General features: G+C 54.1%; 1 protein-coding gene across 1 annotated transcript; it reads left to right on the forward strand.

Moving 5' to 3' along the window:
• The first annotated feature begins 12,059 nt into the window (after positions 1–12,059).
• On the forward strand, positions 12,060–14,242 carry HOXC11 (homeobox C11). Its single transcript, XM_030323319.1, has 2 exons — positions 12,060–12,741; positions 14,010–14,242. The coding sequence occupies exons 1-2, from the start codon at positions 12,060–12,062 to the stop codon at positions 14,240–14,242; spliced, it is 915 nt and encodes a 304-aa protein (XP_030179179.1).
• The last annotated feature ends 9,316 nt before the right edge of the window (positions 14,243–23,558 follow it).

Raw genomic sequence — 23,558 nt, forward strand, 5'->3', positions numbered from 1 at the left:
CGGCGGCCGCTGGTGGATGACGCGGGCGCCTGGAGCTCCCAGTGGCCCGGCCCGGTGGAGAGGGCTCTGGGAAGTCGGTCCACTTCGCCGGCCGGCCGGGCCCCGGCGCCGGATCCGCTGCAGGGTCCCGGGGAGAGGGGACCCGGCGCGCCTCTCAGCCCCTGCTGCCCCGCGCAGCTCGCCGCCCAACAGCGCCGGCAGCTCTGGTCGGCGCCCGAGGGCCGCCGGGCCCCCGCAAAGGACGGGATGACCCCTGCTGGCGGGAGCGGTGGAGGCCGCCGAGCCCCGCCCCGCCCGGCCGCCCAGCCCCGAGCACCCTAGGCCTGGGGGCGCCCCGCGAGTTTGTGGGAGACCTGGAAGGACAGCCCGAGTCGAGGCGCTGCCGGGCTGTGGGAACCAGGCCTCTCTGCTAAGTGCCCTCCCTCTGCTGGGCACGCGGCGTCCCCACAGCGGCGGCCCGCCCTCCCGCTGGGCTTCTCACCGCCAGCGGCGGCGGAGATTCCCGAAGCCTGTGGCTCCTAAAGGAGCCGGGGAACTGGGCTTGGATGAGACCAAACACAGCCGGACCTTTAGCCAGGGTGACCCAGCCGGCCGCCGGTAGGTGATCCCTCCTCTCTGAGCCAGAGCCACTTCCTGGAGACTAAGAGACAAGCCCTCACTTTGTCAGTTTCCATATCCCAGAGTGGAGGACTGACTTCCTTCCAAGGACAGGTCTGCGCAGACGGAACTCGCCGGTAGTTCCTGCTAGGAAAGCTCCCTGTGAAAGATGCAGAGTCCGTATACGGGGCACGACAGAGATGTTTCTGCCAACATAACCGATATATTGAAACAGTCTCGAACGCACAGATATCCATGTTATATGTACACCCTGGGCATGGAAAATATATTTCTGTAGAAAATGTACATACAGAGGCACTTTTATTTGCACGGGAAAGCAACCTTCTGGGAAAAGGTTACACATAGCATGGATAAACACCACATGTAAAGATTCATTTACATAAACAGTACACTCGCATATCCATCCCACACCGGGAATACACAGTCCTGCATCTCTTGAGCTACATAGATGTATACACTCCATAGGATGTATAAAATCATGCATGGAAAGTGCATCCCGATATTAATGTATCCACATAAAAAGTACATGGAAAAGGCATCATTATATATACAAATTGAATATCTACCCAATGTATGAAAAATATGTCCTGTAAATTAGTTTGTTTACATGGTGTGCAGGTACCAAATCCAGGGAAGTAAATTCTTTGAGCTCGCATATTATTGTATTTATAATACGCGTTTATTTGGCTGTTTTCCAAACAGTAGCTGGAGGAAGCTCGTGCTTTGGCAATGACAGTCTCCATTAACGGAGCCTCTTTTCTGTTTTCCTGTTTTTCTATTATTTCCATCTTTTGAAAACCCCTTCTATGTCTACATGGACTGTTTATACAATAATCGCTGGTCGCTGATCTCTATTCCCCTGTTACATCTCTTGAAGTCAGGGTCTATGTTTAGAATCCTAAGTCCTGTTTGCAGCGGAGTCTGACTGAATAATCACAGCCTGGTAAAGAATTAACATTATCTAATTAGGTTACTTCCCTTCCCTCCGTGTCTCAGGACTTGTTCTTTTAGACCTAAGGTAAATATATTACAGTTACTCCAGGCTGCCAGTTGGAAAGGAGGGGGAGGGGGCGGCAGGAGGGAAATGCAATGGCCTGACAAGGTGTGTAACAGGCAGGTTGGGGTAATAGGCAAGTTTCAGGTGTGCACTGGGCACGCACTGCTCCTGAAAGCCAAAGTCTGTTTACATTTTTTAAAATTTATTTTTAAAATCTGGAGTCTAGAGAGACAGCCTAAAGCAAAGGCTGGACCTGGTCTTCTACTCTTCTACGACTCTCGCAAACCACAGAGCAGCTCCACTCCCTCTCAGCCAACCAGGGAGAAGATTCTGGCCCACCTAGCCCCTCAGCTCTGACTCCCATCCCTAAGGTTGGCCAGGTCTACACCAGCAGCAGGGAAAAGTTACCGCATGACCCAAGTTTTTCTCAACAAAATCCACTCCTAAACACTTTCGGAGAGGCAGTAACAGCTTACAGCATTTTCTGACACTGAGCTAGCTCTGTCTCGCCCCGGAGAAATGAGTCCCACTTGGGTCTTTCTTTAGTGGCGAAAAATCCGCTACTTGACACATGCCTATGGAAAAATTCTTTGAGAGACAATGCACTCACACCCCGCAGAGATATTGTTTATGGGTTCCGTGTAGACGCTGCCATATTTTACTGTCCAGAGGAATCAATTAATTAGTGCCTCGCTAGTCCCCGCGCCGGCCGATGCTTGGCTGAGCGTGAGCGCTGAGATAGATGTGCGTGGCCAGCTCGCTGGTCTTGTTAACAAGCCTCGTCATAAAGATGGAGATGATAAGGAGAGGGAGGAAGCCCTGGCGGCCGCGAGGGGGGGCTTGGAGGGCCCAGCCCTCAGCGTGTGGGGCAGCGGCGGGTGGGAATCGGAGCCAGGGCCAGGGCCCGGTGCTGTCCCGGCATCCCCGCGCGGTTATTCCGTCTTCTCCCTTCTCCCCTTCTGGGGCGTTCGTGCTGTGATCTCGGATAATTCCCTCTCCACTCCCCCGAATCTTCCCTTTTCTTCATCGAGCCCGAATTAAAAAAAAAAAAAAAGTTAATACAAATACGTAAACCTCTGTCTGTGAGTGCCTGTCTCGCTCTCGGCCCGGCCACGTTTGTTCCGAGACCTGCCGCCTCCTCCTCCCCCCCACCCTCCGCCCCACATTACTTAACCGCGTGGTTCCTTTTCATCGCTGTCTGGAGCTCTCTTCCCTCTCTGGCTTCGTGGTTGCTTTTTCTACCAGGTTGGTGCTGGCTCAGGCCCCAGTGAGCTTGTAAAAAAAAAAATAATAATACAAATAACCCCTGGTTATCTCGCGGCAGAGTGAACACCCCCCAGATAAGCCAGACCCCATGGAAGAAAAAAAAAAAAAAAAAACCTCTTGGATGTAATTGCTGGTTTGGGTTGCAACACTTAATTCTGTTTATTCTCACCAATGTGCATATTTAACGAAGAGATATTGATATTAAAGGGCAGGGGGGAATTAATTTTACTTTTATAGTCATCTATTAAGAGCACAAGATGATCTGAGTCTCCTTTAAAGGGACCAAAACAGGGGGGGAGGGAGAGAGAAAGAAAGGGAGGGGGAAGGGAGAAATATGACTGAAGGAGAACAAAGATCTTTGCCTGAAGAAACAATGTAACACTAGACAGAACTATAAAGTCTGGGAATGTAACAACGCAAGACCCTCTCAACTTCCCCCCTTTGGAATCCTGTCCCCTGCCCTATGGAGGGAGAGAAGGCATTTCCCTTTTATTGTCTGATCCTCTCTGGTGTCAGCTCAGAGGAGGGGGGGGGCGGCTAGATGGCATATAGAGGAAAAGGAGGTAGTAGGGTCTCCCAGTGTCACCCTATCACCCACACCATGGTGACTCCTAGACCAAGGAGGTCCTAAGCAGGAGCTTATAGATTCTTAGAGATTTCAAAGGCCCCAGTGATCCAGGCTCATTTTTCCAAGATACTTGTCTGGCTTTACTTTGTATAGACCTGCCTCATCTAGTATTGTAATTATCACAAGTAAGCGAATAATAGATAATTATAGGGGTGTTGATAATATCATTTATTTTATAGCCACACAAGATATGATTAGAGTTAATGTCAGAAGCTCTGTTGGAGCCTGGTAGGCAGCAAGAGGCAAGGTAGAGAGAGGCCTGATAGCATTTCTTTTTCCGATTTTTACATGAGTGTGAATCTCCAGAAATCCCTAATTCTCTCAGTTCCCTGTCCAGATGTCTTAAGGGAAATCTCTAAAATTTTAGCGGCTGGGAGCTCAGAGAAGGGCTGAGTACTTAACAATTGGTACTTAAATCTCCCCTTTAGTCTCAGGAGCAGTGGTCTCTGCTCTCCCCATATTTCCCCACAGTGAAGGGCTTCGCCCTCAGTTCAAGACTACTAGGGTCACAGAGACTTAGGTTAGGCCAGTGGGAGGAAGACAGGGTCTTACCAAAACCAAGTTCATTGTCATCCCCAAGTGGGCACTGGGTCCAGAGTGAAGCCTCCTTTGATCCCAAATTGCCTTCTTTTCTGCACCTCTTCCCCAGGGACACCTGGATGGGGGCAGAAGCCAGGCTAGGACTGTGGAGGTTGGTGGGGATGGGGATGGAGACAAAACTGAAAACATGCTTTATTGTTTCTGGTATGCAGAAGACCAGAAGGCTGGGGTGTGGGGGGGGGAGTGAGCGAGTGAGAGAGAGAGAGAGAGAGAGAGGTTATGATAGAGAGCCAGGCAAGAGGGAGTCAAGGGAAACCATGAAATTGGAAGGCAAGAATAAAAGGAACGAGTGAAAAAAAAGAGCAGGAGAAACCTGGGGGGGGGGGGGAAGAAAGGAAATAAAAAGGAAAAGGTAAAAAAAGGAAATAAAAAGATGGGAAAGGAGGGACGTTTAAAAAGGAAAGAGAAATTTGGAAGAAAAAGAGAGGAAACAGGGAGGCAGAGGCCAGGGTCTGCAGGGCGCTCGCTGCCTCAGGCTGCCTGCAGCAGTCTGGGTGGGCGGGGGGCGCCATGACAAAGTGAAGGTCAAGTTAGCATCGTACCTTATAAGGAAGGCGTCGGTCCTCCATTTCAGCCTTTCTTTCTGCCGGGACATGGCTGTAGCATTTCTAGTCTTGTAAACACCGGACTCTTTGGGGCCTTAGAAAAAAAAATAAAGACCCCCTTCCTTCCTTTATTGGGGGTGAGCCCTGCTGGCTGGGGGAAGCCGCGGACAGAGAAGTCAACTAATGAAGACTCCAGGAAACTTTTCTCTCCTTTTCTCTCTCTCTCTGGCTCTGCTCCCGCCAGCTGGGACTCCCTCCCTCCCACCCTTCCTCCCTCCCTCCCTCTCTCTCTCCCTCCCTCTCTCCCTCCTCTCCCCAACCAAACGTCTCTTTTGCTCTCCGTATCTCTCGGTCTTCTGTATCTCTCACCACTGTCTGTAACTCTGGGCTCCGTCTCCCCACACCCCCCTCCCCTACCGCAGACTTCTAAATCCTTTCCATTCCACCGTGAAAAGCAGCAGGACGTAAGAATTGGAAAGCGAATTAGCCATCTCAGAGAAAAGTTCATTTACAGCCTCTGTTCTATTAAAATTTCCTTCTGAAAACAAGGCGGTTCGCTCGGTAAGGAGGAGGAGAAGTGAGGCAGCGCCAGTGGGGAGGGCTGACGAGGTAGGAGACTTGGATTTATTTATTTCTCAGATCCAGAGGCGGAAAGAAAGGGGGAGAAGCAGGAAAGGAGGGAGAAGCGTTTTACCCGGCTGAATGAAGGAGAGACTGCGGCGGATGGGGTTGGGAGCAAAGCCGCCGGCCAAGGACCCGGTCCTCCCGCAGCGATCATCCAGCATAAGCCGGCTCAGCCTAGGCCTGGGGTGCAGAGAAACAAGTATATCAAATATTTGTTAGCCTGAGAAGGGGGCGCGGCGGGCGGGGGGTGGGGTAGCAGCAAGGCCGCAGGGAGGCAGGGAGAGACCGAGGCAGGCGGCGCCGCAGCCGGCCAGCCGGAGGAAAGTGAGTTCCGGACCCGCAGCAGCAGTGGCGACCCCGGCTGGCTGGCTGCGGGCCGGGGTCAGCGCGCTGCTCAGCCGAAAACGAGGGGCGCGGGAGAAAGGAACCTGAAGTGGAATCCTCCAGCTTTTCCCTGCAGGGTAGCAGTGGAGGAGAGAGAGAGAGAGAGAGAGAGAGAGAGAGAGAGAGAATATAGCATAGGGGTGTCTGTGAAGGGCTCACCTCCTTTTTCCTGAACCTGACAGCTTGTTTCCTCCTGCTCTGCGCCCCACAGAGCCCTTTTTAGGGCTAACCAATGCTTTTTAAATGGGAACTCTAGGGCAAGGGTAGGGAGGGATGCTCAGAAAGCAATGCTGGGGGCCTCTGGTTCAATCTGGTGCTCCACAAGGCCCTCATTTTGTCACCTCTGGCCTCTAGGATCAGTCCCCTCCCACTTTACCTACCTGGTTAAGGTGCTCAAGGGATACTGGCACCTGAAATAGGGCCTGGGACCCCGGTAGGAGCAGCAAGAAGCACTGGGGTGGTCAGTGGAGCTCCAGGCCTAGTGTCTAGAGCCCTCCCATCCTGCGTTCTGATAATGAAAAACAAAGGGGGGGATGATTTGATTATTTCTGGCGGTGTTAAAGGAGCCAGGCTTTCAAAAACAGTCTCTGACCCTGAGATCTAAGGTGAAAGGCATCTCTCCCACAGACATTTAATCTGGGCAAATGTCCTACTGGCTGAGCTCAAGAAGAGGTGGCCAGGGTGAGGACATTTGCTGCCAGAAAGCCCCAGGAAGGGAGAAGCAGGCCCACTTTGGTATTATTCAGTGTTGTGTGGAGACTATTTTAAAAGGTCAGAATGAAATGGGGGAGGCCTCTCTGATGTCCCTCTCAGCCCTGGGAAGGGGAGCCCCAGGAAGTGAGGGAGTTTATGAGCTGGGACGTTTCCCCCTAGTTTGGGAAAGACAGAGATAGCCAGACCTCATCCTGCAAAAATGTGTTTCGTCCCTGTCCCTGTGACAGAAAATTGGTAGCCGCCTCTGGACTTTCAGGGAGTAGAGCAAAGCCAGAGGCTCTGGGGAAGGCAGAGGCTGAGGTGTGATTTAGGGGAGGTGGGAATCTGAGGGAGCCAGACTAGAAAGGTACCACCTAAATCCGTTCCCTTAAGAAAAGCCAAACACGTACACAATGGGCCCCAATATTGAAAAACGCCAGATGATCTGCTTCGAAGGGACATAAACAGGCCAAGCGGATGCAGGTTCATAAAACCTGCAAAAACCCAGACAGGAACACTTAAAATGCCCCAGAAACAAAGCGCACCGTGACAAATTCTCACCCAACACAAAAGTACATGCACCAGAATGTTCCCAGGCACAGCGAGACCCTCCCCACCCTGAGCCTCCCCACTTGGACACCCAGGTGTACCTGCCCAGCCCCAGGAGCACACACAAATTTGTGCACTTTCCTAAACCTACCCCCCCCAAAACCCTTGGGGGCAAAGGGCAAGCGCTCAGCCGCACACACACCCCACAGAGCCAGACCCGTGTCTCCTGAGCCTCAATAATGCACGATCCATACCCGGAGATAAAAGTCTAGACAATAGATGGCTGTTTATGACAACGGGGCTCTCCAAGTTTGGAGCCAGGCGATAAATCTCTGGTGAATCTTCCTGTAACTCAACTTCTGGCCGCAGTGACGAGAGAACCACGAAGACCGCAGAGAGGAAAGCAGCAAAATGGGAGAGACTTTTAAATCCTGAGCCGAAGGCGACTTCCCCGCCGGGGCAAGAGAGTGCAGGCGGCCACACTCGCCCCACATGGCGCGTCCACACTGTGGAAGCTTTCGGATCAAGCTTCAGAACACAGGCGAGTCAGGTTTCCTGGCCCCCCGGAAATCGGAGCGAAGCGTGCAGGCAGATGGCGGGGCCTGGAGGCTGGGAGAGACCCACAAACCATTTCTGCTGCAAGCAAGGGGTCTTTTTTTGTTGGTGACCACGATCTTCCTGCTATGTGTCACCTGAATTTTTTCACCCCAGTCCCCTCTTCTCCCTCTCCCTCTCTCTCTCTCTCTGTCTCTCCTCTCTTCTCACTCTCCCCTCTCTCTCTTTCTCTCTCTCTTCTCACTCTCCTCTCTCTCTCTCTCTCTCTCTCTCTCTCTCTCTCTCTTCCTTTTCCTTTTTGGATTGATGGGCTGTTCCCTTTTGCATTTTCGACCTAGGCATCTGATTACAAGTAAAGAGCCACTGAAGTTCATCTCATAAAAATGCCGCGAGCTCACTTTGATCTGCGCGGACTGGGTCCGAGCCTAAGTAGGCGCTAAAGCCAGGGAATGGCGGCTCCGGCCAAGCTGGGCTCAGCGGCGGCCAGGCCAGGGATCTGGGTGGCCCAACAGGGCAAATCCCGCCCAGAAGGGGCATTTCTGTGCTGCTGCGACTGGGTTTGGACACCAAGGTCCAATGGCAGTGGCTCCATTTCAGACTGCTTTTAAGGCATTTCCCTCATTTTAGAGCATTTGGTGAGGGGCCCAGTGAAACTGGCTCGTAAAATGGGACTTTTATGGGGAGAAATGGGGTCGCGTTGCTAGCCTCCTGGGACAATCCCTCAGCGGAGGAAGGTGGGTGGGGCTGTGGGGGCAGAGGAGCTGCCCTTGTCCTGCCCCTATCCCCTCCAGGAGCCTGAGGAACCTCGGAGCAGCGGCGGCCGGCTTGGGTGACCTGTCTTGGGCCCCTGGCCTTGGGGCGGTGGCCAAGGCTGAGAAGACGTGGGGGCCAAGAACCAGCAATCCCACCCCTTTCTAATTCTCCGGCTGGGATTATGAAAGGGATTATGAAACGCCTCAGTATTGCTCTAAGGGAGAAAAATTCGCGCAGAAAGTGCATGCCGATTTCTAACAGGGGCTCACCCTGGCCGGCCAAGCCTCTGGCCCGCTGAGGTTGTTCCCGCTCCCGTTGCTTATCTTTTACTGACTCCACATGGGACTGAAGTTACGGTCCAAACCCACCGGAGCTCTAACGGCCCCTCTTTTCTCCTTCCTGGCTTTCCCTCCCAGTGCTCGGTCCGTGGGATGGGACCCTTTCCCGGTTACCCCAGTCTGCTCTCTAGAATCGGGAGGTGGGCAAGCCGAAAGGCCAGCCAACACCGTGTGTGGGGTGTCCCAGGCGGGAACTGGGAATTCGGGAACTACCGCCCCCTTCTGAAGCCGCTTCTGGTATCCGTGTGTGGACTGGAACATCCCTGGAGTCTGTCACGGCCCTGGTCAGGGTACCGCATCAGCTGCCCAGACTGAAGCAGCTGCCTGCTAGGGGCCGGGCAGGCAGGCAGGCTGGAGGTGGTGACTGAGGCCCCCAAGAGCCGGTGAGGTAGGCAGGATGGATGGTTCTGCCCTGGAGGATTTCGGGTGAAAGATGGGACTCCAGGATTGTGGAAGGGCCATAGGCACCCCCGCGAGGTGGGGGAGGGGAAGCCACCTCCGCACCGAGGAGTGAGGCTTGCCAGGGCTCTTAGGGACTGATTTGGGGCCACAACTGAGTCTCATGTTGGGGGAAGCACTCCTGGGGTGCAACCTGGGGCGAACAACTCAGTGTACGCTTTGGAGGGGGCCTGGACCTACGGTTGGGCAGGGAAGGGGCCAGCCCACACCATGGGCATTCTTGCCAATCAATGCCTTGCTGACCTCAGCAACTAGGGCCTTCTTTCCTTGACCCCAACAGCAACCTCCAGTTGCTAGGATCTTTAAAAAGTCGTTGAAAAATTAAAAGTCAGACCAAAACTGGAAACAAAAAATTGATCTTCATGCCTGACTTTTAGGGGGAAGAATATTAATTCTCAGAAGCCTCTGTTGGGAGACCCTAAGAGTTTCCTGGACATCAACCTCTTTGACATTCTTTCTTGCCTTCGTTTTTGTTTCAAGGAAATAAAGCTGCCTGTGGCTCTTTGCAGCCGCCTTGCTCACTTTTATGGTGGCCCTGGAATAAACTTTGGTGGTCAAATTCAAGTGCTCAGGCCCACAGCTGGCTCCTCACAGGAAGCATACCCCCTCCCTACTGTCGGCCCTGGCAGTACAGAATTTGCCTTGGGGGCTTAGGCCCCACAACACCCCGGAGACCAGGATGGAGAGGGAAGCAGGGCCCTGGGGGGGGGGGGAACTGGGGAAAAGCTGAAGCTGAGACTCTGATCCCTTATCCACACCTCTGCAAGGGATAGGGGTACCTCTCACTTCCCTCTTGCTGGTTCCTATCATTGTTTGGGGAACATTTTGCCTCCAATAAACTTGAGTTTAATGAGGTCAGCACGAACCCCATAAAAGCCATAGTCCATAGTTCCCCATCATTATAATTAAAAACGCTAGCCTCAGGTCACCCTATAAAAAGGGGTAGAGGAAGCAGGAAAAGCAACAGGATTTTCTTCTTGCAGCCCCTCCCTGACAGAGAAGTCCTACACTTTAGCAAAGCCCCAGTCCCGGTCCTCTTTGCCCTCATTTAAGATCCGGCTGGGACTAAAGAAGGGCTCAGGAAGAATGGCCCAGCAAATAATGGGTAGAGGGGTGCTGGAGGCCTACCCTTGGGTATCCCAGAGCTAGCTCAACAATGGGACCCGCGGCCAAGGTAACTCCACCCTGGGTGATGCTCTAAAGGCTGGTCAAATTTGGGGAGGCAAGAAGGCTGAGAAAGAATGGATTTGGGGAATTATATCTGGGAACAGGATGCAATTTTTTGTGTCTTGTCCATCTGGTTTGGGGGCCGCAGTACCTCACCAAGAGCAGAAAGGAAAATAAAATCCAAATAATATTTTTAAAGTGGAAATCAATTTTAGCCAAGGGTTAGGAGTAAAAAAAAAGAGAGAGAGAGAAAGAGAGGGGTTGGGCCATTTCTGGCTTTCCTGAGTCCTTGGGGACGGTGATCCTCCCCTCTTACCTGAACAGATCATGCCCTGGCAGCTTCTCCTGGGATCCAAGGGTGCTTTCTGCTTGTAGCGATTGCTCAGGCCCCTTGGATCCAGTCCAGAACCTTTCAATAAAGTGATTCACAGCTGCCTAACTGTGTCCATGGTGCCCAGAGGGATGAGAGGCAGAGGGGGAAAGAACCACTGAGTTCACTTCTTGGGCCACAGCTATCTAGGAGGCTGGCAAATGTGGATGAGGGCAAGGAAAGGCTGAGAAATGGGAAAGAGGCACCAAGGCCTGCCTACAGCCCCCTTGGGAGCAGGGCCTAGGGGCCTCCACTAGGGAGTGGCCCCGGCCCTGCCCTGCCCACCCAGGTTCCTCAGCTCCTTTCCACTGCCCTGCTAGTCTGTCCAATGGACCCACAGCTGGCCCCACTGGCCACCCCCAGCCCCCCCAATCACTCAAGGACAGGAGCCCCAAACCCAGTCCCCCATCATGTCCTTCCTGGACCCTGACTCTGGGCTTCTTTTCAGCCCCCAAGGTGAGGCTGAGCCCCAGACCCAAAGGACCTGGGACAGAGAAAATACACAGATCTCATTTCAATCTTTGTCTTTGGGGTTGGAGATTTAAAAAATCCACAGTGGATGTAGCTTTCTGCACATTGATTGACAATAAAGGCAGGCATGAAATATTCACCCAGGGCCACTCTCTCATACTAAATATTTAACACAACATTAGAGAAGGTTTTTCCCAGACTTCGCCAGGCACCGGCTGGGCGGCTGGCGCACTGCTTACCACTCGTTTATGACTAATCTGAGTCCCTAGCCGCCGGCAGCACAGCAAGCCAGACAAAGTTGGGACACTGGCTTGCTGCTGGGCTGCCTCACCTTTGGAAAACTTCATATACTCTTCTGGGGAGTCTCTCCAAAGGGGAAAGGGAGTCTTAACATACAGCCCTGGCCAAGAAAAGAATGGACTTCTTCAAACTCTTGTAAACAGGCACTGGCCCTCTGCGGGTTGGCAGGGTAAGAGTCCCTGAGAGTTGGGGGGAAGGATTCACATCTCTTGTGGGACCAGGCAGTGGGGAAAGAGGTCTTCATTCCCCTCCTCAGTCTTGGGCTCATCACCGGGAGGAGGCAAGACCCCCAAACGTGGGAGCCCTCCTCCTTTCCCCAATCCTGGGTCGGGGGGAAGAGCAGCGGCTAGAAAAAAAAATACAATTACCCCCTCCCAGCCACTGCCCCCGCCCATCCCACCGCCCACCCCACCCCAACCCTCTCTCTCCTCCTTTGCTCGCTCTGTGGAATGGAGAGGAGGGGAGTGACGAGAGAAAAACGAATACAAATCTGCAATTGATTTTCATAATGTTTCTGCGGTGTTTGCAAACCAATCGCCTGAACGTCCCCATCTTACCTAAGAGAGAACCCCTCCTACGTCTGCGAAGTGCTCCGAACTGATATATGACAATATCTACTTTGGATCACGTGCTCGGGGAGAGAGACTAAGACGGATAACGCGTCATCTCGCCTTCCCAAATTTTCCCCCCTCGCTAGATCGGGTCCAAAACCTCCATCTGGAGCCGGCAGGAGAAGAGAACGATGTTTAACTCGGTCAACCTGGGCAACTTCTGCTCGCCGTCGCGCAAGGAGAGGGGCGCTGATTTCGGCGAGCGAGGGAGCTGCGCCTCCAACCTCTATCTGCCCAGTTGCACTTACTACGTGCCCGAGTTCTCCACGGTCTCCTCCTTCCTGCCCCAGGCCCCCTCTCGACAGATCTCCTACCCCTACTCAGCCCAAGTGCCCCCGGTCCGGGAGGTCTCCTACGGCCTGGAGCCATCCGGCAAGTGGCACCACCGGAACAGCTACTCCTCCTGCTATGCGGCGGCCGACGAGCTCATGCACCGGGAGTGCCTGCCTCCTTCCACGGTCACCGAGATCCTCATGAAAAACGAAGGCTCCTACGGCGGCCACCACCACCCCAGCGCCCCGCACGCAGCCCCCGCCGGCTTCTACTCCTCAGTCAACAAGAACAGCGTCCTGCCTCAAGCCTTCGACCGTTTCTTCGACAACGCCTACTGCGGCGGCGGCGACGCGCCGGCCGAGCCCCCCTGCCCGGGCAAGGGCGAGGCCAAGGGGGAGCCTGAGGCGCCCCCGGCCTCGGGACTGGCGTCCCGGGCTGAGGCGGGGGCCGAGGCCGAGGCCGAGGAGGAAAACACGAATCCCAGCTCGTCCGGTTCAGCCCACTCGGCGGCCAAGGAGCCGGCCAAGGGAGCCGCCCCCAGTAGGTAGCAGCGGCCGGGATACAGGCGGGCAGCGCGGGAGGGAGCGGGAGAGGGAGGGCGAGAGCAGGGGGGAGGCGAGGGGAGCGGGGACGGCCTCGTGTTTTGGGTCAGTCCGATTTTATGTGGAGTTTTATAAGCATTCAAAGGATTTTATTATAACCTACAAAGCCCTCTCTCCCAACGACTCGACTTTTTACGATGGAGAAGGGGTGGGGAGGGAGGGAAAAGGGCTCTTTGGAAAAGCCGGGTGAACCCCCCTCCCCGTTATCTCCCTCGGTCTGTGAAATTTTTAAAAGCGCCACCATCGCGAGCGATATTAACTTTGATCGTGAACTTAGAAGAGCATTTAAGGAAGGATGGGGAGCCGGGCTGCCGGGGGGTGGGACGGAGGGGAGGGGTGGAGGGGGAGAAAGGGGAGGGCGAGGGAAAGACAGGGAGAAACTCAGAGAGGGGGAGTGGTGGGGGAGAGGCAATGGAGCAGAACCTGAGACCGGAGAGGCCAGCCGGGACTGCTCTGCTTCTTTTAAAAACTATTTTTGAAATGTTCAAACTATGTGTTCGCGGGTCCTTGAGCAGAACCCCAGCCAGCCAGCCGGGGAGCCTGGCGACAGGGGGTGGGGAGAGGCGGCTCAGGGGGCTCCCTAGGCTCCAGGCCTGGGTCTCCGTGTTTCACTGCGGTCCTCGGCCTCAGCGCCGGCCTAGCCCGGTAGCTGGGCAGGCGCGGCCCCGCCGGGCGTCCTGGGGCGCCAGGGCCCCCGGAAGCGGCTCTCGGGTGGCTTTGGTGCCTGCTCGCTCGCTTCCTCCCCTCCTCCCCACTGCTCCCGCCCGATCTCACTTCTTCGCGCCTGTTCTCCGCGGTCCCCCTAGATTTGGGGGGGGGGGAGGGTAGTGGGTTCTCAGAGCCACTAGGAGGGCAGCGCAGGAAGGGGCAGAGGACAGCGGCTGGGCAGGCGCCCCCCCCCCCGCCCCGGGACGCACTTGGCCCGGTGGCTTCCTTCTCCCCCAGACTCCGTCAGCCAAGGCTCTCGCCCGAGGGGAGGGGCGCCGACCCTGCGGTGGCCGGGATCGGACGAGCCGGACCTGGCAGGGGGTCCGGGGCTTGCCCCAGCACCGCGGCCGGGGCGAGGAGAGCAGGCCGGCCCGGCGGGAGGGCTGCCTGGCGGTGGGCTGGGAGAAGGGCCGCTGAGCGCTCAGCGGGCTGGGGTCGCCCGGGTCTCACGTGTCTCTCTCCCCTCTCCTCGCACTTGCCCCCTCCCCTCCCCTCCAGACGCCCCCCGCACCCGCAAGAAGCGCTGCCCTTATTCGAAATTCCAGATCCGGGAACTCGAGCGAGAGTTTTTCTTCAACGTGTATATCAACAAAGAGAAGCGGCTGCAGCTGTCCCGGATGCTGAACCTGACGGACCGACAAGTGAAAATTTGGTTTCAGAACAGAAGGATGAAAGAAAAAAAACTAAGCAGAGACCGGCTGCAGTATTTCTCGGGAAACCCTCTGCTGTAACCGCAGACCGGGCCCTTTTGGGGGAGGGGGGGAAAAGGGGGAAATTATTTTATTTTATTTTTATTTTTTATTTTCTAACTCGCCTTCTTTCCGCGGGTGGAAAACTGGACTGTGGCCAGGGCTGGCCCCCACTGCCGTCGCCCTCACTTCTTTCTGGAACCTCCTTCACCTTCCGTCTGACTCTCGCTGTGGGACAGGGACCGAGCCTGGAAAGAGGGTGGAAGGGAAGTGTCCGACCCAAGGCGAGTGGACATAGCTGGCGCCGAGGCCAAGACTCTTTATTTAAAAGAAAACACACCTCGCGACGATGTCTTGCTGCTTGGTTTGGGTGGGGGAGGGGCGAGAGTCGTGGGCGCCTGAGAGAACAATCCTTGAACCAAAAGCCTTCCCTTGCCCAAGTGAAAAGATCTGCTAAGACACCGTGTCTGCGAGGGGAGACATCTCGGGCTCCCCGCCCCTATCCCACCTAGCCCCACTGCTAGGGGGCAGCTAAATGTGATCCTGCCTTGCTGTGAAATTTCTGTACCTTCGACCTGGTGTTAGGTGTGCAAAGTCCTTGTCCTACCTCCGTCTGCGCCCAGGCCCCGCCTGAGCCTAGTTGTTCTCCCCGTGAACGTGTAGAGTCCTTTTTTGAAATTTCTTAACTGGTGCATTGAGGTTTCCTAACCTATTTCCAAACGTGCCCCACTCCATGGATTTATAGCTATATAGTCTATGCAGTTGTTACTTCCCCTTTTTTTTTTTTTAAGGAAAAAAAAAAAAGACTGGGGTGGAGGAAGCCGTAGGGAGGTGGGATTGGGCGCCTCCCCCATGCTGGGGCCTGAATTTTTGTAAATAAATTTCACAAGCGTTGCTTTCTACCCAGAGGGGACGGGGTGGGGGGGGGGAGGACTCGCCTGGAATGAGATTCCAATCATCTATCTCTCTCCATGTGCGTGAGTGCGCGTGTACGTGTGCAATCCCCACCCTACTCCCGTCCCAGAGGGATTGCTGTGAATTTTTTTTTTTGGTGGCAAATAAAGATATTTCATTCTGTTCAATATTATGATTTTATTTGACCCTTTTATTAGCCCCTCTCCTCTTAAAATCCTCAGTGCTCCCAAGGCGGAGGAGGAGGAAGGCGGGGAGAGCCCAGCTGGTGAGGACAGGCTGGTGAAGTTGAGGTAGGCCGGAGCTGGTGAGCCTGCACCCTCACTCCGCTGGTTGGGGCAGAGCCTGGCGGTAGCTTCCTCCTGCTCTCAAGCTGAGGACATTCCGGTGCTACTCTTAAAGCTCTCCTTTCTCACGTGCAGCCCGAGCCGCGTCCAAACTCCCAGCAACGCTTTCTGTTTAAGTACACGTTTGTTGTGGAGTTAATTGTAACCATCATCGAATTTAAATTTATAGGAATTTTCTTGGCTCCACCGCCCTCCCGCCAGATGTCTCCGTCTGTCGCAGTTAAATGTGCAGGGTTGAGGGTAGGGCTTTCATTTTTTTTTTTTCTCCATGAGAAGACTGTATTGGAATTTTTATATACAGTTTTGAAGGAGGGAGGGGAGAGGAGGAGAAACCAGCCCCCTCCCTTTCTTCACCAAGACTGGCCCCTGAGGGTGGAAAGGTAGGGCCGGGGGCCCCCCTCCCCTCAGGCACAAATGGCCAGGGTCCGTCCTCCAGACACAACTAGATGCTAGATTGGGGCCACCCTGATGTTTATACATTGGGTCTCCCAGAGTAGAAAGCCCCAGAGATTTGTTTTGTAAAGGGTTGGCATGAGGTGGGGTACCGGATAAGGAGGTGACCCATGGGGAGATTCACCACACCCATCTATATTTGCTGCTTTTTTGGGGGGGGTATAAAGATAACCACATTCCTTTCAAGTGCTTTCAGTGGGGGCACTCTGTCAGTCTCTGCTCCAAATTCGTTATTTAGGGGCAAAGATTTGGAACTAATTCTTCTCATCTTTTTTGTCTCTTTGGAAACTGTTCTTATATAAGTCAAAGAAAATGTTTTGGTCAGTACACCTCTGTGGAATGAAAGGCAAAACACCTTGAGGGTGGACAATCACATCCAGGCTCCGTCGTTGTTTTTGATGACAGGGATCCATGCAGCTTAAGTATCTGAATCTGTAATGTGTACATGTGAGTCTTCAGATGGAATTTGCAAGCTAAGGTATATAGGCAGCCCCACAATTCCCTCATGTGCCCACACACAAATATTTTAAGTCAGTGTACCTATGGGTGCACATGAGAAGGGATATTATATGTATACTTTTTGCTGTAGGATGGAGTAAACCTGACCACATGCACATTAAGGGCTTGTGTCCTCTGTGGTGTGTAACCACTGGCAGTGTTTATGAGCGTCAGCAATAATGCAACTGAGGGTCCTCTGTGTGTGTATGTATGTGTATGCGCAAGACCCCTCTAGCCATGATATTTATCCCCTAGTCGTATGAAGGAATACTGTTGGCCTGCTGGCCATGTTGCCTATAAAATAAGATGGAGATAACTCTATAGAGCAAACCTGTTTATAAGGCAAAATATTCATCTCTGAATGGATAGTGATTTTGGAGAAGAAGATTTAAAACCTACAACTACCACTTTCCCTGCAAGATGCATCCCAGGAAAGATCCCTGGCCCCAGAAGGGATTTCGGAAGGCTGGGGGTGGGGGTGGGGGTTCACAGCAAAAGAAAAACAAAGGCTTCTGTGACCCGGGCCCAGGAACCTGCCAGTCCTTGGCGACCCTCTAAAAAGAGAAAAAAGGGGTCTCTGTCCCCCAAACAAACCCACCTTCTGGCCCCTGGGACGTCCAACCCCCCTCGCCGGTCAGGGGCATTCTGGGCTCAGCCTCTCTGGGTAATCCCCTCCAGCCGAGGCGCTGGCCGGGAACAAAAGATCTTCGTCTAGACGCCGCCATAAAGCACCCCCCCGCGCCTCTAAACCCAGTTTCATTTCGCCCTTAACGACCCAGTCTGGCCTGTGTTAGAAAATGCTTCCGCTCTAAATAGTAAACAAACCCACAGCGGATGGTCTTGGCTCCCCCAACACACCCCAGACCCCCACGCCATTACCCTCTTGCCCCGCATTTTCCCCCTCTTCTCTTCCAGCTTTTCTCAGCTCCCAGCTCCCCACCCCCCCCCACCCCCCAGTAAATAAACCCGAGGCCGAGTTCAAAGTTTCTCGGAGCTAAGGAGGAATGTTGGTTGTAAAAATCCAAGTTTATAGCGCACGTGGGAGTTTACAAGGGTATTAAGTGGTGTGGGCTGAGAGAGAGCACTCTGGGCCCCTCCCCCTCTCGCTACGGGCTTTAGGGGTGCAGGGGGAACTTTGGGAATTTGCAGGGAGAAATAGGTTGGGGCCAGCCTTGCGCTGGGGTTTCTTTGTCCCTCAGACCCCTGGGTTGCTGAGGAATTGGGATGCCAGGGCCCCTTGAAAGACAGCTCACACAACCCCACCAAGCACCCCTGAGAGAAAGCCCACACGTTCTAGGTGTCCCGGATGGAGAGGACGGGCAGTTCTGCTTTGGGGAAGCAAGAAAGATGCAGACCAGGTGTCTGAAAGGTAAACCGACATGGGCATACCTAGAGCCACTTCTCCACCAGAGGGAGAAAAACTACTTGGGGCTTTTTTCTCGAGTGGACTGAGGGCAGAGAGGGATTTTCTCACCAGAGCAAAGAAGAACTTTGAACTTCAAGGAAGTCAAGGGCGCCACCCCTTCCCTCTCCCCGCCCCTCTCAGGAATCTGTAGGGTAATTCGTTTCTGGGCCAATATTCCCTCAAGGGGGCAGTCCCAGGGGTTTCCTGGTGCCCCAGGGCGGGATAATGCTGTTTGCTGAACCCTCCCTGCTCCGAGCCCGCCAGAACCCTGTGCACGCGACTACACTCTTTATTATTCATATAAACCTTTGGAAAAGGCAACGCCCGGGAAGTTTTTATAACTTTGTTTGGCATAAAAGTTTTACAAGATTCCTCCTCCCTTTTTAAAAAACTTCAAGTTTTGGTTTCGCCATGGAATGAAATTTCAGGATCTTTGGGAGGTTGTGGGGAGAGAGGTTCTGGGGCCCAGGTGGGGGAGGCAGTGGTGTCTGAAGCTGCCTCGCTCTGCCTCAGGCAAAACAAGGCTTAAAGGTTGGAGTCCGCTTCTTCCTGAGGCCCACCTTGAACCCAGCTTTGGGGGCTACCGGCTAACAGAGGCTGTGGGCCTGCAAGAGTCCCCGCCACTCAGCTCTTGAGACATACCCTCACAGACCCCCAAAGTTTGGACAATGTCAGCAGGCCCAGACATTCTCCATCACACCCTCTTGTTCTCTTGCAGACATCATTCCCCCCCCCCCACACACACAGCCCCAAACACTCCCTCAACCCACTGCACAAAGTAGAGACCCATAACCTTGACTCAGACCGCTGATTTGGGAGAGTCTACACACATAGTTTTGCCTCCCTGTTTCTTGCAAGGTCCACACTGGGTTTTGAAGAAAGACAGGATTCAAAACGCCAAGAAATTCCTGCCCAGAGGTTCCAGGGCTTGAGTGGTTGCAAGACTGAAGGAGAAGGAGGGCCAGCAGGCTGCAGTCCGGAAGCTCAGAGAACAAAGGTGCTCATGTGGGAACATGGCTTTGGGCTGCTAAGCCCACCAGTGACCCCTTGGATCTGTGCCCCCCCCCACTCGTCTGGGACTGACAGAACCCCACTCCTTCATTTCCCCAGCCTTGGGGATGCCAGTTGGGCTCAAGTCAAGGCTATTTTACTGTTCAGCTCTGGAGATCAGGACAAAGGTGGAGCGACTTCTCCAAAGACAGACCTGGTGGACGAACCTCTTTTGCGGTGATGGAATTGAAGACACCTGAGCCCTCGAACCGGGCCCTTCAGGGAGCCATCGGAGTCAGTAGGAACGGGCCCCAGCGCCCGCTTTTCTTTTCCTCTAATGGCGACTGCTGAGGCCTGGCCGCCGGCCGCTGGCAGCCATACACTTCGCCTTGTAAGGAGCCGAGTTATTAAGGCTGAAGGCAGGAGAAGGTCAACTCCAAGCCTGAGCAGTGAGGCTGGGGAGAGATGCGACCGAGCCTGGCGCCTTCCCCTCCCTGAACCCTGCACAACAGAGAAAAACAAGAAAGGTTGGCAGGGGGGGGAGGGTATGGAGAAAGTCAGGGGGGGAAGGAAAACATTGAGGAGGAAAGAAAAGAGCAAAGAACAAATTGTGTAATAAAGGAAGAAAAAGGGAAGAAGGACATGAAGAAAACGATGAATTAAGAAAGAGGAGAGATCAGAAAAAATGAAGGAAAAAATAAATTGCAGGGGGAAAAGAAGGAAAGAAAAAGAGAAAGAGAAAGAACCAAATAAAGGGAAAGAAGGATGAACAAAAAGGAAGGAAGGAAGGAAGGAAGGAAGGAAGGAAGGAAGGGGAAAAAAAGATGGAAAACGGATCTCCGAAAAGGAATTTAGTCGGTAAGGGAGGAATGGGGTTTTTCTCCGGAGCAAGCCGGCCCGACCACAGCCCTGACTTCCCGCTGGAAACCCAATCTACTGGGGCAACTTGGGAGCAAATCGCTAAAGTGGGGGGGCAAGGCTCCCCCTGACAAAGACACACTCCCATCTGTCTCCTTCTCTCCAAGCTTCTTTCCAAAGTCTTTTCTGTCTGGTTTCGATTCAAGAGGCAAAGCAAAATTACTGGCCGGCTTCGGCAGGGCAAGAATGCAGTTGTGCTGGCTTAGATTATCAGACTTCAGGATATGGGGAGTGCAGGGAGCGTGTTTTTTAGGTAAAGGTGACTGTTTGTGGCTGTGTGCACACAACTAAGCGCAATTTCGACAAGTACGTGAACGGGTAAATTCCATAGCATCTGGGTGCAAATGTGTACAACGTCCAGATGTGAGAGGAACTCTGACGGCCGGGTTGCCAGGGTGGCTGCGAGATCCGGAGTGGACTAGAGGTCCCTCCAAGTGTCCTGGGTCTCCCATGTCTCTCTCATACCTGTTTGAAAATCGCCTTCCTGGGCTTCTGAGCATTCTTCAGTTTGCCCAGGATTTCCCTGCTCCCAGCTCAGCCTGGCCAGAGCCTTGTGTCAGTGAAGTCAAAAGGAAATTTTTCCTTCAAGTTTTGGGATGAAAATGATTTGTCTGGGCCTCCAAAACAAGAGGAAAACCTCCTGCAACTTTCACCACTGGTGTGATTTTGTTTTCCATTTCACTTGAAGAGATTTCAACACACAAACTTCATTATTATTTTATTTTATTATTTTACCCCAAAGGGAGAGACACTCTTCCTTTTTTCACTTCACCTTTGGAATTTCCCAGATGGTTTCCTGAACCTCTTTGGGAAACTCTAATTTTTTCTTGGAAAAATCGGGGTGTTTCTGGGGGGCACTTGGAGGGCTAGAGCCCGGAAAACAGTCGCGGTCCCTTTCTGTTCGTTGAGCACTACATTTTCCTTCTTCTGTTTTCACATGGGGACCCCTAGTGCCCCAGCCCTCAGCCTGCCCTCTGGAACCACCGATGTTCCTGGAATATGCAAGGAGCTAGCAAGGAGCACCCTTGTCCGCTCTCTTACTCCCAGTCCCACAGGCCCAGCCCCCCACCCCTGCTGCCCTTCCAGGGTCTGCTGTCCTACCGGGAAGAGGCGCACACAATGCCAGGGTTGTCCGGGTGGGTGGGATTGGTCGACAAGTAGGCACAGCCTGAGCACTGGTCTGGCCGGCAGCCCTTGGATTTTCACATCCCCAAATTGAGGCAAGAAGGGGAGCCCCGGCGTCAGACATAGGCACAGGTCTCTCAGCCCTCCCGGAAAGTTGGGAAAATGGTTTAACAGGGTGAATGCAGCAGCGCAGACTTCTCTGGACCCCAATCCAGTTCCCCAGGGGCGCAGGCCTGAGGGTCTTGGCTCTGCGGGGTAGGGCCGGTGGGTGCCGGCAGCGGCTTGGCCGTGGCAGCCCGAGTGCCTTTGAACGCCAGGCCCGGACAATAGGACGGAAACGGCCTTTGCTCGTGGCCTCGGAAAAGACGGAGCCCAAGGGGGCAGGGCTGGGACCCACATCCGACTGTACCTCCTTGGACCCGCTCAAATGCCCCCCTCGCCCCCATCCTCACCCTCACACTTTCCTTTCTTTCGCCTCCACTGGGGCAGAATCCCAAAGTCTGCAAAAACCCAACAAGTTATTCAAGTCTGCGTCCGCTCGGGGTCTCGTTTAACAGCTCCGGGTTTGCGTTTATCCTGCGTAATTAGAGGCAAACGTTTGTCCCACCGGGGGTCCCACTTAGGCTGATGAATTTGATTTCTTTTTTCATTAATGGGCCGTGTTTATCATACTTTTAATTATTTCAACTTTAAACACTATTCGTTCTTGTGAGGAGGTGAGAGCCGAGGCGGGAGGCTCCTTCTCCCGGGGGGGGGATAATTTCCATTAATAATGGCAAGAATTCTGAAGCGACTCCAACCCCTCCCATGGCTGAGGTAAGGAGTGAGTTTGGGGTGGGTGTCGGGCTGGTAGGGAGAGCCGGTCCGGAGGAGGCGGAGTGACTCCGCTCCTCTCCCGTTAGTTCCCCAGGTTAAGTCTTGGGGCTTGCTGTTTTTGAGAGGTAATCTGGAGTTTGTCCTCTTCACCCCCACCCCCTTCCTCGTCCCCTCCCAGGCTGGGCTCCCATTCTTCCCCTGCGAAGCTCTTGGCAACCCTCCACCACCCCAGCCAGATCCCAGTGTGGCCGGGGCAGAGGCTCCGGGAGGCCCCCAGCTACGGACACCGAGAGAAAAACTAGGAAAAGCTAAGGTTGGCCAAGCGGTACCTGGGTGTGAAGGAGAGGGCCCAGCAGACCCCCAAACAGGGGGCAAGGGCAGGAGACTGGGACGCCAAACTCCAGGGACAGGCACACCGGGCGGGAAAATAAAGGAGATGTGAAAGAGGGGGGGAAGGAACCCCCCCAAAGCCATATAATTCTCAATTGCTTTGGTCTTTAATTTCATCGCCCCATAAATGAGGAAATATCAGTTCCCATACTAAATTTTTATCCCCGGCTGATAAATATGACGGGGAATTTTCGTTGGGTCCTCGTAAAAGCGAACAGTTTCGATCAAACTGGTGGGGAAAGACTTATGCAGATAATACAAACAGAGTGGCCATAAAGTCTCCGCCGTTTCCCGCGGGGTGGGCGGTGGGACAAATGGCTCCCTGGATTGAGTGCCGCCCGGGCTGTCCCAAGTCTCGTCTGGGGCCTAAACAGCCTAACCTTGCCCCGGCCAACCCCTGCGCCGAGCCCACGGCGACCCCTGCAAATGAAAACACAAAACCCTTTCTACTCTCCCCCTGGCTGGCCCTGCAAACAAGTCACACATTACACATTTTCTTCCAGGATTCCCGGGGGTCCAGGGACCCCTGTGCCTCCTCTCTTGCCCCCTGGATGAGAGAGTTCGGCTGATTTCTTTCCGAAGTCCTTTTCTAGCAGCCGCTGGCTTGGGCCTCTCCAGGAGCGATCCAGCCTCCACACTCCACGCCAGGGCGCCCTGAGCACCGGTCCTTGCCTTGCCAGACTCCAGCCCTTTGGAAAATCGAAACCCCGGGCTTCGTCCGGGGTGGGGGGAAATGTGGGGCGACCGGAAAGACAAGTTATTCTCCAGATTCCGTTTCCTGAGGAAGGGGTGGAGAGTTTAGTTCGCTTTGGGAGAAAGGCCATGGAGAAACGGAAAGAACTATTTAAAATATACCCTGTCCCTGATTTCTCCTTTCCCTTTATTAAAAAATAAAACCCACAAAAACAGGCTGGTTCCTCTCCCCCATTTAAAAACGCCCCCCCCCAGCCCATTCGCTCTGCAAAGGACACGTCTCTGGGTAGGATTTTGTCGCATCTGGTGTCCTAGTTTCCCCGTGTGATACGTGACTCCCCACAAACCAGCGGAGGCCCCGCAGGCTCCCTCTTTCTCTCTGGGAATATTCCCTGTTTTAGTGGGGGCAAGGTCAATTGGAAAGCGAGGGCCGCCAAGGCCTGCAGCAAAGCAGCCGAACCGACTCCAAGGCCAAAGCCTTCCAGCCCCTGAGATGGTGACCCAGGAGCCGCCCACCCTGCAAAGGCCGGGCTGCGCTCCCGGGGTCGGGGAGCCGGTGCCTCTGGTCTTCGGCTTCCTCCTCCCCCGACCCCTAGATCCACTGGAAACCTCCTTTACCCTCCTGGAGCAGTCCTGAAGTGATGGTGACCCCCTCCTTGGTCCACTCCAGACACGGGAGGTTCCTCCGTCAAGCCCCACGGGGCACTTAGAACTCAACCAGCTTCCATGAGCGGAGAGGTCCGGGAACTGAGCTCCCGGGCCAAGCCCGGCGAACCGGGACGCGGGAGAGCAGGAAGTTTAGTTCTGTTTG

Source organism: Lynx canadensis, chromosome B4, assembly GCF_007474595.2.
Source record: "Lynx canadensis isolate LIC74 chromosome B4, mLynCan4.pri.v2, whole genome shotgun sequence".
NCBI classification, from domain to species: Eukaryota; Metazoa; Chordata; class Mammalia; order Carnivora; family Felidae; genus Lynx; species Lynx canadensis.